The sequence below is a fragment of the Phocoena phocoena genome, chromosome 18 (genome assembly GCF_963924675.1).
Source record: "Phocoena phocoena chromosome 18, mPhoPho1.1, whole genome shotgun sequence".
Taxonomy (NCBI): Eukaryota; Metazoa; Chordata; class Mammalia; order Artiodactyla; family Phocoenidae; genus Phocoena; species Phocoena phocoena.
In genome coordinates, this window is record NC_089236.1 from 65,168,890 (window position 1) to 65,183,137 (window position 14,248).

Here is a 14,248-nt window from a genome sequence, read left to right on the forward strand (position 1 = left end):
TAATCAGCTGGCAGATGGCCTGCTCTACATGGCCTCACACACACGTCTGGCACCCTGGCAGGAGTCTCAGTCCGTTGGAGCTGCTAAAACAAAAATATCATAGACTGAGTGGCTTAAACAGAAAACATTTACCTCTCACAGTTCTGAATGCTGGGAAGTCCTAGATCAAGGCAGATTCTGTGTCTGGTGAAGCCTGCTTCCTGATCCACAGATTGCCATCCTCTCACTGTGTCCTCACATGATGGAAAGGACAAGGGAGCTCTCTGGGTCTCTTTGATAAGGGCACTAATCCCATTCATGAGGGCTCAGCCCTCATGACCTAATCACCTCTCAAAGGCCCTACTTCCAAATACCTTGGGGATTAGGTTTCAACACATAAATCACGGTGAGGACACAAATATTTTGTTTATAACAGCAAGGGTGGCCAGAAATCTGGGCCCAGCGGGGACTGTTCCCTGGAGTGCCTGTATGTGGCCAGCCCAGCACGATGATCTCAGAGTAGAGTCTCACAAGAGAGAAAGTAGAAGCTGAAGTCTCTTTAACTACCTGCTCTGGAAACTGACAGCATCCCTTCCACTGTATGCTAATAGTCACAGCAGTGACAGAGCCCACCCAGATTCAAGGGGATGGGACATAAACCGCACCTCTCAATGGGAAGTGAGTCAAAGACTGTAGTGATCTTTAATGGGCAAAGGGACCCATTGTGAGAAAATAATACAGTTTTCTATCTCTCACTAATGAACTCATCCATCAAAAAGCAGTTATTATCAAAACATTAATTTAACATACAAAAGAGCACCAGCTATACATCTTAAAGTCATCCTTGTGCCTTCTACTCCCTTACTCCTCACATCAATTGCTGGCAATACTTCCACCAAAATATCTTGCCAGTTGGTCATCTCCTTTCTGCTTCCACGGCCCAGAGATAGTGCCTTATAGTAGCTAACCTTTGTTGTATGCCAGGCATTGCGCTAGCTACTTTACAAGAACCATCTCATTTGATTGCCTGATGTACCACGATTAGGTAGAGATTGTCATAATCTCTACTTAATAGACGAAGAAAATGGGCCTCTGTGTATTAAGTGACACATATTATCTCTCAGGCATTTAGTGGACAAACCCAAATGGAAACCCAGGCACCTGAGTCCATCTCACCAGAGTCAGGTTTCCTCACTCCTAACCAGAAAGTGCATGCTGATGTGGGCAGAATGCCTTGACCCAGAGGTGTAGCTTTACCTGCAGGCTTTGAGGGGACAGCTTCTTGCTGAGCTGCTATACATGTCTCTGGTATGCTAGCAGTGTCATCACATCTCTGTGTGCATCAGAACCTCATGCTGAGATACCAGTTACTTCTAATCCATCCAAATGTCATTCTGCATTTAGAAACAAAAGTTATGTATACTGCTTGAGCAAGACAGTAGTCCTTTGCTTAAAGAGAAACAAAACGTGGACAACACAGGAGATATGTATAGAAAGGATCAGCCGATCATTAGCTGACATACTAGAACTGCCCTGGTTTAATTGGCAATAGATAACAGCTCCAAGAGCACAGTTAAAAACAAAGTTCCAAATATTTCCAAATGTAAATGGCAGGAAGATAATTAAGATAATGCAGGATGGCAGCCTCTGGAGGAAATTATGGCTGTGTTGTGACTTAATTGGTTTCAGAGAAACTTACTAACTACCGCCTTGGTGTCATAAAAGTATTCTGTGTTTGCTTTGGAAGGAGAGAGGCATGGCTTCCCCCAGCCCTAAAGGAGAGAAAAGGTTCTCCTGACACCTGGGGAGCTTAACTGGTGACAGACTTGCCCAGCAGGCGGGAGGCAAACTGGCCAAGCAGGGATGCGCTTGTCTGCTCAGTGGACGCAGATGGACCACGCACACCCTCTTGCCATCTGGGGTCTGGGGTCCGAGGAAGAGCCACCATCCGCTTGCAGGCCTGTTCCAAGTCCCAGGGCTGAGGACTCTGGCCTTCCACTGCCACTTTCTCACCTTGTAATGTGTCTAAACTAGACTCCTAAAGGCAGTTGCTGTGAGCATGACCCTTTATAGTGGAAATGCAAAATATTAGAGGAATTTTCTGAAAAGCTGCTTTTCTTTTTGTGACCCTGGGGAATCCAGTCACGTACATGTAGAACAATGGAACAGGGGAGTCGATTGAGGGGAGGGATGGTTATGTTATAAGAAGACATGTATTTTTTTTCTACTTATGGTCGTCGATATACCAGTTATTTGTGTAGGTTTATCTGGCCTTCTATCAATTAACTTATTTTCACAAAAAACTTTGAGTTGGAAAAATATGAGTCCAGAAAACCACTATTTACGTCCCTCTGCCAGCCTTCCTCTCATTCTGACCAAAAACCTGCGTATGGCTACAGTCAGTGCATACATGTGATTCTATCCAAATGTTGCCCACACAGTTTTATCTGAGCTTTTCCAGGAATTAGAAGAATGCATGTATTTCTTTATAAAAGCAATATAGTGCTTCAATATATTGGGGTACGTTTATACTAGTTAATGATTTATCAACAGGTAGTTTGATTGATTAATAAGAACTTCTGTAGTTGATCAGCACAAAGTCATTACTATTCTTTGTGTGTGGCGGGTGTGGCGGGGGCGGGGGGGGGGGGGGGGGTGGGGTGGTTAAAAAAAACACATAACATGAAATCCACCCTCTTAACAAATGTTTAAGCATACAATACAGTATCGTTAACTGCTTGCACGTTACAACTCTTAACGATGGTTCTGAGGTTTTGAGCCGATCTATATTGGCCTTTGAGTCTTCAAAGGAGACTCTAACTTTACTTATTAGAGTGATTTTTTAGTGTATTTAAAAAAAATTAAACCAGATAGCTTAAAGTAGCATATTCCGACTGGTGATTTAAATTAAAAGAAAAATAAAGACATATATCTACATCTAAAAATGTATCACCTTAAATGAGTTTGTATAACAAAGCAAATGAATTGAGATAAAGAATGGAAATTCAGGGCCAACCAATTTGAGGAAATGTGGCCATTTGATTACACGTTTAAGATACAGGATCATCAGTAGGATGGCCATTTTCCAAGGCCGAGCAGGCAACTGCTTGGGAGAGGGTCACCCTTTTCATGGTTGGAGTCAAAAAAGAAGAGCTGAGTTTGCAGACCCCAGAAGCTAAAAGGTGAGCTCTGTGGTGGGAGAGGAACAGGGAACCAAAAGATTGAAATCACCAAAGAGAAGTTCCTTGACTTTGGGATACGAATCGAACAGCTTTTTGCCTTACTTATTGGAATGTCTGGTAGAGAAGGGACTGTTTTAACTTAAAGAAGAGAACCTTCTCAGAGATATTTTAGACCCCATCATTTCCAACTGTGACAGTCTGCTGAGTCCTTCTGATCCAACCCAAAGCTCGTCCTTTTTGCCCAGAGCACTACTGCCTACAGTCTTCCGGTAGAGCTGATGTTACTACTACCGCAATTCAACCCATTCGTGTTGGATAAATATACTGTGATGGACCAGCACTCTTTGTATAATGATTTGTGCAAATACTTGTCTAAAACACACAATTAAGTATCCCATAGTTATCAGTTCCTTTAACTGCATTTGTTGGATAACTCCATAGGACCAATTCTTTTTCCTGTACAAAGATTCCTTGTTGTTCTAGCAGAATACACCCGTCTAGAGAAACTTACTCATTCATCATAATTAATCTTCATCAAAAAGCCTGTTGGAAAGTCTAACAGTAAAGGGGATTATTTTTTATAAACACACAACATAGATATAAAGCTATAAAAGAAACAGCACAGCTCTCAGGCCACCTTTTAAAACCTTAAAGGAGAAAACATCTTTAATATGAAAATACTACAACCAAACACGGTGCATCCTCTGTCCATATCGCCAGATAATTAGGTCATTAAGATCCAGAGAAATTACTACTTTTGTTATAATATCCTGATGTAACGTACACAGATAGATCTGCATTAAGGGAAAAATCAGCAAATTTGTTGTTCGAGTTTTTTATGAGTCCTTGTTCACACTTAGGTTTTTCATGTGACTCGTGTCCATAAGAAAAATATGGGCCCGAGTACGGGGGAAAGGGGTGGGATAGCGGGACCTCCCTGACACTCAGGTGCTGCCCTGGATGCTTTTAGTCTCGTTCATCAAAGGCCCCGTTATGAGGTCTGGCTGGGAAAGCCAGTTGATAGTATAAAAGCTGATGTGCACAAAGCCTGATGTTCTTTAAAAATGTGACTCTGCTTCCCAGACAGCACCTTCTTACAAAAATTCATCTATCTTAAAAGGTTTCTCACATGCCTAATTCATAACTACGTATAACCCTGAAAAGATTTTGATGGTGGCACTTGGTTGAGCATGGTAGGATACGTAATAAATATAAAATTTGGTTTCCTCGCACTAATACTAAAAAGCAGCTGCTATAAACAGCATGTTACATTAATCACATATTACATTTAGAAAGCAGATTGTGTGGTATATGATAGCTGTATGGTATATTTTCAGTTGCATTCTTAAAATATTCACGCTCAAAGGAAAAATAAACACAGGGCATATACTAAACTGTTTATAGTGTTATTCTGGGAAGTGGGATTGTGGGTGTATTTCTCTCCTTCATTTTTCTTTTCTGTATTTTCTAAGTGTCTGATAATAAACATGTATTATTTTGAAAAGGGACAGCGTTTTAAGATTGGCTCCCAAGAGCTTTATGTGAGGGCAGGGCTTCCCTGGTGGCGCAGTGGTTGAGAGTCCGCCTGCCGATGCAGGGGACGCGGGTTCGTGCCCCGGTCCGCGAAGATCCCACGTGCCGCGGAGCGGCTGGGCCCGTGAGCCTATGGCCGCTGAGCCTGCGCGTCCGGAGCCTGTGCTCCGCAGCGGGAGAGGCCACAACAGTGAGAGGCCCTCGTACCCGAAAAAAAAAAAAAAAAAATGTGAGAGCTATTGCGTCTACATGTTAAAAGTCTAGGCTGCCCCATCTCATATGGTAGCCACTGATCCCAAGGGGATATTTTTAATTATGTTTAGATTAGTTAAAGGCAAATGACTTTGTTAACCATTTAGTTCTCCAATCACATTACCCACATTTCAAGTTTCAATAGCCACATTTTCATCATCACAGAAAGTTCTAGTTGTCAGTCCTGGTGGAGACGAGTTACCAAACTATGTCCTGGATGCTAAGAACAAAACTGGGCCAGTTTGCAGAGGAATGGGCATATTGCCTCGCATGCCACTCACCGTAGACACCGGGAGACTCTTCATCCCAGGTCCCTTTTATGCACCTCTCTAATCTTTGGCCCAGTAAGCTCAGAGATTTTTCCAACAGCCATCCAGCTGCTTAGTGGCAGGGTTAGGAACCCAGGGCAACTCACTCCTAATTCACAGCTCTTGCCTCCATATCACTATTACCATCTTCTCCAGAAAACTAAGGCTTCCCAAGCAGTACTTTAGTTCAGTTCAGTTCAATCTAATTTCATAGACATTTCTTGAAAGCTTACAATGCAATAGGCACCATAATAAGCCTTGAATATGCAAAACCAAGTAAGAGAAGTCTCTCTATTCCCAGAGTGTGTCAAAGTGTTAAAAACAGAAAGGCTAGTGGGAAGCAGCTGCGTAACACAGGGAGATCAGCTCAGTGCTTTGTGACCGCCTGGAGGGGTGGGATAGGGAGGGTGGGAGGGAGGGAGACGCAAGAGGGAAGAGATATGGGAATATATGTATATGTATAACTGATTCACTTTGTTATAAAGCAGAAACTAACACACCATTGTAAAGCAATTATATTCCAATAAAGATGTAAAAAACAAACAAACAAACAAAAGAAACAGAAGGGCATGCTAGGTAGAGTGACAGCATCAAGCAGGGACAGGTCTGTCCTTCTTGGGAAATCCAGAAATGCTTCATACACGCAGATATGCTTAAATTGGGTCTTGACGATAGCGCATCCCCCAAACTCTCACATTTACACGTCTTCAGTATTCTCAGTTTTCTCCATACTCCAGAAGAAAAGAGGTTAACTCCACTTTTGAACCTGACCTGATTTTTCTTTAACTTCACTTGAAAGAGTTAGGTATATTCAACTCTCTTAATTTGAACTTATTTTCTCATTTTCAGGCCTGGTTCTATATATGTAAAATAATTTTAAGCCTTCAAATGAGATAAAATAAAATACTCCTGTAAGACTGAGTCATCGATTCCATTTTGAACTACATAAAAGCAAATACAGAATTTGAATGAGTGGTCATTTTTCAGCGGGTCATGTGGGAAATGTTTAAACGCAGGTTAGAAGCTGGGGTTCCCAGTTCTCAAATAAATCACGTTCCTGTGTTTTAACAGATGCAATGCTCTTGGTGGCAGAGCGACTGGAAGGACCATTCAACATTGAGTCGGTCATGGACCCAATAGACGTCAAGATCTCTGAAGCCATCATGAACATGCAAGAGAACAGCATGCAGGTGTCTGCAAAGGTATTTGCCTTAGTCATTTGTCTGCTAATAAAGAAAGTGCAGTAATCTGAAACTGAAGTAACTGGATATGTCAGCCAGGATTATAGATTCTAATACCTTGTCCGTGAGCTTTTCCTGTCCCGTGACAAGTTTGCTACTTCATTATAACTGTCTAACAAAATGGCATTGAGAAAGGAAGCAAGCTTTTAGTTTGCAGTTAATCATGAAGAAATTATTGGCTGCTAAAAAGTGTCGGAGAGCCCCAAGTATATTGACTAATCCATCACATTTGTGAGCAATTTGGGGGGAATTTTCTTTTTAATGGTTGAAATTTCTGCACACCCTCACCCGGTTCTCACTCTCTAGGAACTTGTAATTATGTCTTCAGCTGTACAGACCAGGCAAATGTTCTCTGTGTTTGCTTGTAAATTTTTAAACATTCCATCTGACTTCCTTTTTTAAGACTATAATGGAACCCTCATTAATGAATCTTCAGAGGAAAACACCCCTTTGGATGAAGTCAAACACACATTTTTAAAAATAGTATATTTTTATAAATCCAAAGAGACGGAGAGTCTGGGTTTGCAGCTGTAGAACACAACTGTCAGAAGTACAATTTTTTTCAATTTTTAAAAAATTTTTATCGGAGTCTAGTTGATTTACAATGTTATACTAGTTTCAGGTGTACAGCAAAGTGAATCAGTTATACATATACATATATACGCTCTTTTTAAAATTATTTTCCCAGATAAGCCATTACCAAGTATTGAGTAGAGTTCCCTGTGCTATACAGTAGGTTCTTATTAGTTGTCTATTTTATATATAGTAGTGTGTATCTGTCCATCCCAATCTTCCAATCTATCCCTCCCACCCTTACCCCCTGGTAACCATAAGTTTGTTTTCTACATCTGTGACTCTGTTTCTGTTTTGTAGGTAAGTTCATTTGTACCCTTTTTTCAGGTTCCACAGATAAGTGATATCATCTGATATTTGTCTTTCTCTGTCCGATGACTTCACTCAGCATGACAATCTCTAGGTCCACCCATGTTGCTGCAAATGGCATTATTTAATTCTTTTTGATGGCTGCGTAATATTCCATTGTATATATGTACCACATCTTCTTCGTCCATTCATCTGTCAATGGACATTTAGGTTGTTTCCATGTCCTCAGAATGGGAGGGCATATTTGCAAACAGTGTGACCGACAAGGGATTAATCTCCCAAATATACAAACTGCTCAGGCAGCTCAATATCAAAAAACAAACCAATCAAAAAATAGGTGGAAGATCTAAATAGACATCTCTCCAAAGAAGACGTACAGATGGCCAAAAAGCACATGAAAAGCTGCTCAACATCACTAATTATTAGAGAAATGCAAATCAAAACTACAATGAGGTATCACCTCACACCAGTCAGAATGGCCATCATCAAAACGTCTACAAACAATAAATGCTGGAGAGGGTGTGGAGAAAAGGGAACCCTCCTACGCTGTTGGTGGGGATGTAACCTGGCTATGTTGTCCATAGCCACTATGGACAACAGTATGCAGGTGCCTTAAAGAACTAAAAATAGAGTTACCATATGATCCAGCAATTCCATTCCTGGGCATATATCTGGAGAAAACCATAATTCAAAAAGACACATGCACCCCAATGTTCATTGCAGCTCTGTTCACAGCAGCCAGGACATGGACCTGCACAATTTTTATTTGTCCCCACCCAGCTGAGAATAAATAGGACCTTCCTTAGGCAAAATTTAGAAGTTTGCAGTGAGTCTCTGGCCTTTTCCTTCATCGCCCCTTTTATCCACACTGATGACTACACAGCGCCCTTCTGTTCTTTTCACCAGTCTCCTTGTCCTGAAACACTAACCAAATCTGCATCAGTCCTTTCAACCTGATGACGGAGTGACTGCATTTTAATTGAAAGTCATTCACACAAAAATATGTCAGGCAAAGAGTTACGTGTTTAGCTTTCTTCAATGTTTAAAATCCTTTGTGGAAAAGATTTCACATATAATCAAAGAGAAGGAGACAGGTGGTAGGGAGAAATTGCCGAGCAGAAATAAATCCATGGAATCTGACTAGGTCTCCTTGGCTGAGTATGAATCAGACTAGCTTTGGGCTGAAAGTAGGGTGAGAAAGAATCTGGCCTGGGCCCCTTTCTCTCTCTCCTTGGGAGACAGATGGGCTGAGAGTTTCACAGGCCTAGTTTCGGGTTTTAGTGAGCTTGGGTTAGCCTGTGTAAAGAAGTATGCTCCAAGGTGCCATCACCTATTGGGGAAATAGCACATCTGGGAGTTGCATGAAAAGCCATTTTCTTTCTTTCCCATGAAAGAAAAGCAGTTATCTATCCCTCTCAAATCTATTGCCTAGAAACCAATTAATGTTGTTTTGAGAGGCCAAATATCCCAGCAGTGCTTGAGTAACCAGGCTCGATAGTAACTGATGTTCAAAACAGCCCTAGAGAAGAGGACATGAAAACACAAAAGTGTCTGTGGTTTGAGAACATCACACACTCCTTAGAAGCAGAGCTTTCCATTGGTATGTGTGCATACGTGTTCAAGTCAACTTTTTCTATTAAAAATTCTCTAAGAGGTCAGATGGACTCTCTTTCATACCAGAATGCGGATGAGACATTTTTATGGAAGTTGTCCAACCACATTATAATATTATGGCTGTTAATAAGGCATGCACTTTGAAAAAGACACCTTTCGTTGTAAGAAATATCTAAATCAAGAATAGAAATAATGGGAAATTCCCTGGCAGACCAGTGGTTAGGACTTGGTGCTTTCACTGCCATGGCCCAGGTTCGATCCCTGCTCAGGGAACTGAGATCCCACAAGCCGTGAAGTGTGGAAAAAGAAAGAGAGAGAGAGAAAGAGAGAGAGAGGGAGGGAGGGAGAGAGGGAGGGAGGGAGGGAGGGAGGGAGGGAGGGAGGGAGGGAAGGAAGAAAGAAAAAGAAAGAAAGAAAGAAAAGGAAAGAAAGAACAGAAATAATGTAGGGCATGTAAGAGTACACTCATGACAGGATACAGTCTGAAGGATCATAAAACAGTAGTACCAAAAATCTCAACTAAGCTAGAAACCAAAATAAAAATGAAAGAAATGTATTTGGTAGTCTTGACCTAGAGAGAAGGAGATGGAGTGAGTTTAGCGAGGGGAGAGAGGAGGGCAGCTAAGCTCTGTAGGAAAGAGGGATGGGAGACAGGGTCTCATCTAGGGGACAGTTTGGAGAAAGGACCAAAGCCAGCCTTTAGTATGGTGGAGAGGTTGTTAATTAGGGGGTTGAAATTTGGATAACTTTAGCAGGAAACACCAACAGGATCTGCGGATGGAATGGACATGTTCTGAAAGAGGTTTTATTTCTTCAACGGAATGGAATTTGGAAACATGTAGTTTCATTTTCCACATAAGCCACATCCATGAAATTATGCATGAACTAAAGTCTAAAATCTACATTCTAGCTAAGAACTGGACCGTTGAATTTTTCCTTTTGCCAAGGAGCCCTCAGTCATTGTTGATAAACAGTCTTTATCAAATTTGAAATTCTGGATTTGCAGACTTTGCCTGGAGCATTCACCTAACCAGCGACTTTGTTAATTTCTGATAGCAGAGCTTCCGGTGAGGCCAGAAGCTATTCCCTAATTGGGGGGCCAGACACCCTGAGGGTTGTGAAGCTCACAAATTAAAATGACTTTTTACTCCAGGATACGATTGGCAACTTCTCCTTGGAAAATCATTTACCTTATTACAGCAGTTCCTGATGGAAGTCATTCCCAGAGGCACGTTGAGAAAAGCAGCAGTGTTTATAACTACCAGCTCATATGGGTTGAACGCTTACTGCCAGGACTGTACTGTGCTTTACATGGTTTATATTATGTAATATTTATAACAGTGCTTGTGATGAGATGGATCTTCCCCCCTTATCTTCCAAATATGGAAACTAAGCCTTAGAAAAGTTAAGGAACTTAGAAAGGTCTCATAGCGTTGGAAGGAGTACACAGAGGAGTGTCTGATTCCAGATCCCACGTTGCTCATCTCTGCATCTTAATGATGCAGGTGCCTACAGAGCCAATCCCACACAAGGGTGGGATTTAGTAAACATTCACTGAATAGATCAAGTATTAAGAGAATAGGGAGGGCCGGAGGGAGAGGCAAGAGGGAGGAGATACGGGGATATATGTATACATATAGCTGATTCACTTTGTTATACAGCAGAAACTAACACAGCATTGTAAAGCAATTATACTCCAATAAAGATGTTAAAAAATAAAAAGCAAAAAAAAAAGAGAGAAAGTTCAATAGCCTTCAGTAAAAACCTGCCTGAGATGGTAAGGAAACAGAGGCGGCAAAGCCAGGAGAATTCAAGTTGTCTGTCTTTCTCTCTGATTCCCTTTATGACTATACCCAGTACTTCCCACCATGCTAAATGCTAATGAAATATTTCTCTTATTAGCCTCATCATTCATTGCTTCCAACCTTTCCTAGAGCTTAAATAGTACAAAATATAAAAGTCTACTTTTTTCTCCCTTCTTCTATCTGAAGGCAGAGAGGGACACATCAGTTTCAGATATGAAATTCCTCTCCTCTAATGCAGCAGTCCTCACCATATCTATAGGAGGGAACAGCTCATTTTTTCTATTGAGGTATAGTTGATGTTCAATATTATGTAAGTTTCAGGTGTAGGAACAGCTAGTTTTTTGTACCTAATCAGTGAGATCCTGAATTACAGAGATTACAGATTAATGAAGAGATCTATTCTCATCGTGTGTGTTCAGGCTCAAATTTTAGATCTGTTTTTATAGGTAGAGTCACATCCTTCTTCCTTTCCCATTTAGCCCACAGCTAAGCTGTTTGAGGGTAAGGCACACGGATATTCCTTTCAAAAAATACATTGGCTATTCCAAGTTGTATAATCAAGTTACAATATTTTCGTAATAACATTATGGCATTTATTTCAAACTCTTGATTTGTGTGTCCTTTATATAATATTATATTATATATATTATGTAATTTATAACATATATCATTATATTAACATATAATATTATTTATATACATATTTTTAAGACTAGGGACAATAACATATTAAAATGTTTCTTGGTTTCTTTTTGCACAATCACTTAGTAACAATGACAATCATCACGGTTACCATTGGTTGAGTACCTACTATATTTCATTCAGTAAATAGCCTTCATGTACCAGGCACAAGGAATATAGTAGAGGACAAAACAGATTCTCTGCCCAAGCATCAGTCTCTTTTTAGCTGCCTTATATATTTATTTCAAATCCTACTGCAATCTTGTAAAGCATTCATTTCCTCATTTTATAAGTAAAGAATGTTAAATTTAGAGAGATTAAGTTGCTTGTCTGCGGTCAGGCAACTAAGAAGTGGCAGAGCTGGGACTGCAGCCCAGAACTGTCTTATCCAAAGAAAAGGATTTTCCCAGCAAGCCACTGTTTCCTCAGTATGTATCTCCCCACCAGACGGACCAGATGTAGTGCAGCATTGGAGGAACCAGCCGTCTAAGGGAAGACTGTTGCTTGAAGCCTGCTGATTCATGATACTAGTGATGAGTGTTTCTGACCAGTAGGGAAACCTACTGAAGAGAAACACAAGTTGTCAGTTCTTCAAGCCCTAACCAGTGCGTATTACGTTCACCAAGTTCACAGTCTTCATCAATGACAGGAAAGGGTCCTCATTATCCCACCACTTCTGTTAACCACCCAAATCAAAGGAGTTCTGAACTTTGCAGGTTTGAGAAAATTCTCCAAAGGAAAGGAGAACTAAACTTGCTGAGTGTCTCTCCCTGTGAATTTCAGATGTGTTGATAATCTCCTTTCTACCCTATCAGGGAAGATGAAACTGATCTCACTATATATAATTTAACTGTATTAGGAATAATTTCAAACCTAATCCAGGAAAAGATTGGTTTGTCAGATATAATCTAAATTAAGAAGGGAGACTTATTAAATTCCAACTGAAACCATCCATTCAACTAATACTTATTACAGACGAGGGTAGAACCCATTACAGAAGAGCAGCATGGCCTTCGGTTACTTAATTTTCTCCAGACAATTCTTTCCGAATCTACAGCTCAGATGAAGATGAAAAAAGCTAAGAGAACAGAAAGGAGAATGTAATCATTTCTGCCTTTAGCTAATGGATCTTAGTTTCCTCATCTGTAAAGAGAGGGGTTAATGCAAATGTCCCCTTTCCAGCTCTATCAGTTTACAGCTTTATGAACATTTTCTCTTTGGTAATGATTAGGTTTCTTTTTCTAGCATTCAGATATTTTTCTTATCTCTGGAACTTTTTCCTTTCAAAGCATTCAGGTATAACTAATATCCTGGGAGTTCACATGGAAAAAATATCTTCCTTCAGATATAAGAACATTGATTAGAATTAGTTCAAATAAGTATATTTTTATTCCAATAGCATTTACCGTTCCTGTCTTTGAGCCCCTGTGTTATGTGTGCCCTTCTTAAGGCAGTGGGCACATTATTCCTTGTGTTATGATTAGTTGTATACTTATCTTTTCCTTCCCAGAATTATAAGTTATTTTACTCACTCTTACATTCTACAGAAAACCATTCTAACATGCCATTTTACACGTGGAAGCAACAATACATTTTGTCGAGTTGAATTCAGAACATGAAAGTATAATGCCAGAAAGACTTCAACAATAAGGAATAGAAAATACCTTAAAATATACTTGAAATCCGTCCTGTATTCTTTAAAATAGCATAAACGTTGCAAGATCAGGTTTTGACGTCAGACAGCCCTGGGATCTGGTTTTTACTAGTTGTGTGAGTTGGGGCAAATTACTTATCTGTCCAAACTCAATTAACTCACATTAAAAATGAGGAAGCTAGTAGTATCTACTCATAAAGTTGTTTGAGGGTAAAATGATATAATCCATGTAAAACGCTTAGCGTGGAATTTGTCAAATCAAAACTACTCATCAAGTATTTTCATTGTTATTACGGAAAATGCCTATGCTACGTAAATTCTAAAGAGCTTTGACTCTGGGGTTTTGCCTCATCCATGATGGTCTGTCAGCTTGTCACTAGCATCTAAGATCAGAAGAGCAGATTTGAGAGTCACACACCTGCATTTGAATCCACTCACGCATGGCATTATTTTCAACGGCAGAGACTCACCTGGAAAGGGACATATATTTCTGCATGGCCTACGACGTGGCACGTGGCACTGAATAAACATCTCATCAGCAAGGCCTTTGGAGGAAAGTGGGCTTGAGGGCAGAGTGGAGTGGATGGAGGTGATGACAGCAACCCAACTCTTGTCCATGCCTATCGGTGGCACTAATGCCAGCAGAGCAAAGGGTTTTAGAGGAATGTCAGCGGCCTCAGCCTAACCTCACATTATTCTTACATGAAGGGGTTAATTGGCCTATTCCCTTGACAAGTGGTTCCGTCCCTTCTGCCTGATCTCTGAGAAAAAAGCACACGGCCCTTCACTTTATAAAGCTTTGAGTTCTGTTTCTATTTCCTCTTTCGTTTTGAAAAGAGCAAGTTCTCAATGACTTCTAGATTCAGAATACTTTTTCTGTTTATTCAAATTTCAAAGCTAGTGTTCCGCCCGCCAGTTCTCACTTATAATATTCCACCAAGAAGCAGTGACCTTGAAACATCTTTGATTCTTTGATTTCTTCATTTCTCTACAGAAAACCAGAATCTGTTTCTTTCCTGTGTGTTAACATCACTGGACCACAGAGCCAGGTTTTTCAGATGCTAGATACAAGGTGGGGAAAAAGATACCTTTTCTTATAAAGTGAAATGAAGGTTTG

At 40.5% G+C, this 14,248-nt stretch overlaps 1 protein-coding gene across 1 annotated transcript in view; it reads left to right on the forward strand.

The window, feature by feature from the left end:
• Positions 1-14,248, forward strand: part of GPC6 (glypican 6) — a 1,086,745-nt gene that overhangs the window by 970,208 nt on the left and 102,289 nt on the right. The window contains exon 5 of the mRNA XM_065896146.1: positions 6,326-6,456. Within this exon, the coding sequence (XP_065752218.1) occupies positions 6,326-6,456 (131 nt within the window). The remainder of the gene's footprint in view (positions 1-6,325; positions 6,457-14,248) is intronic.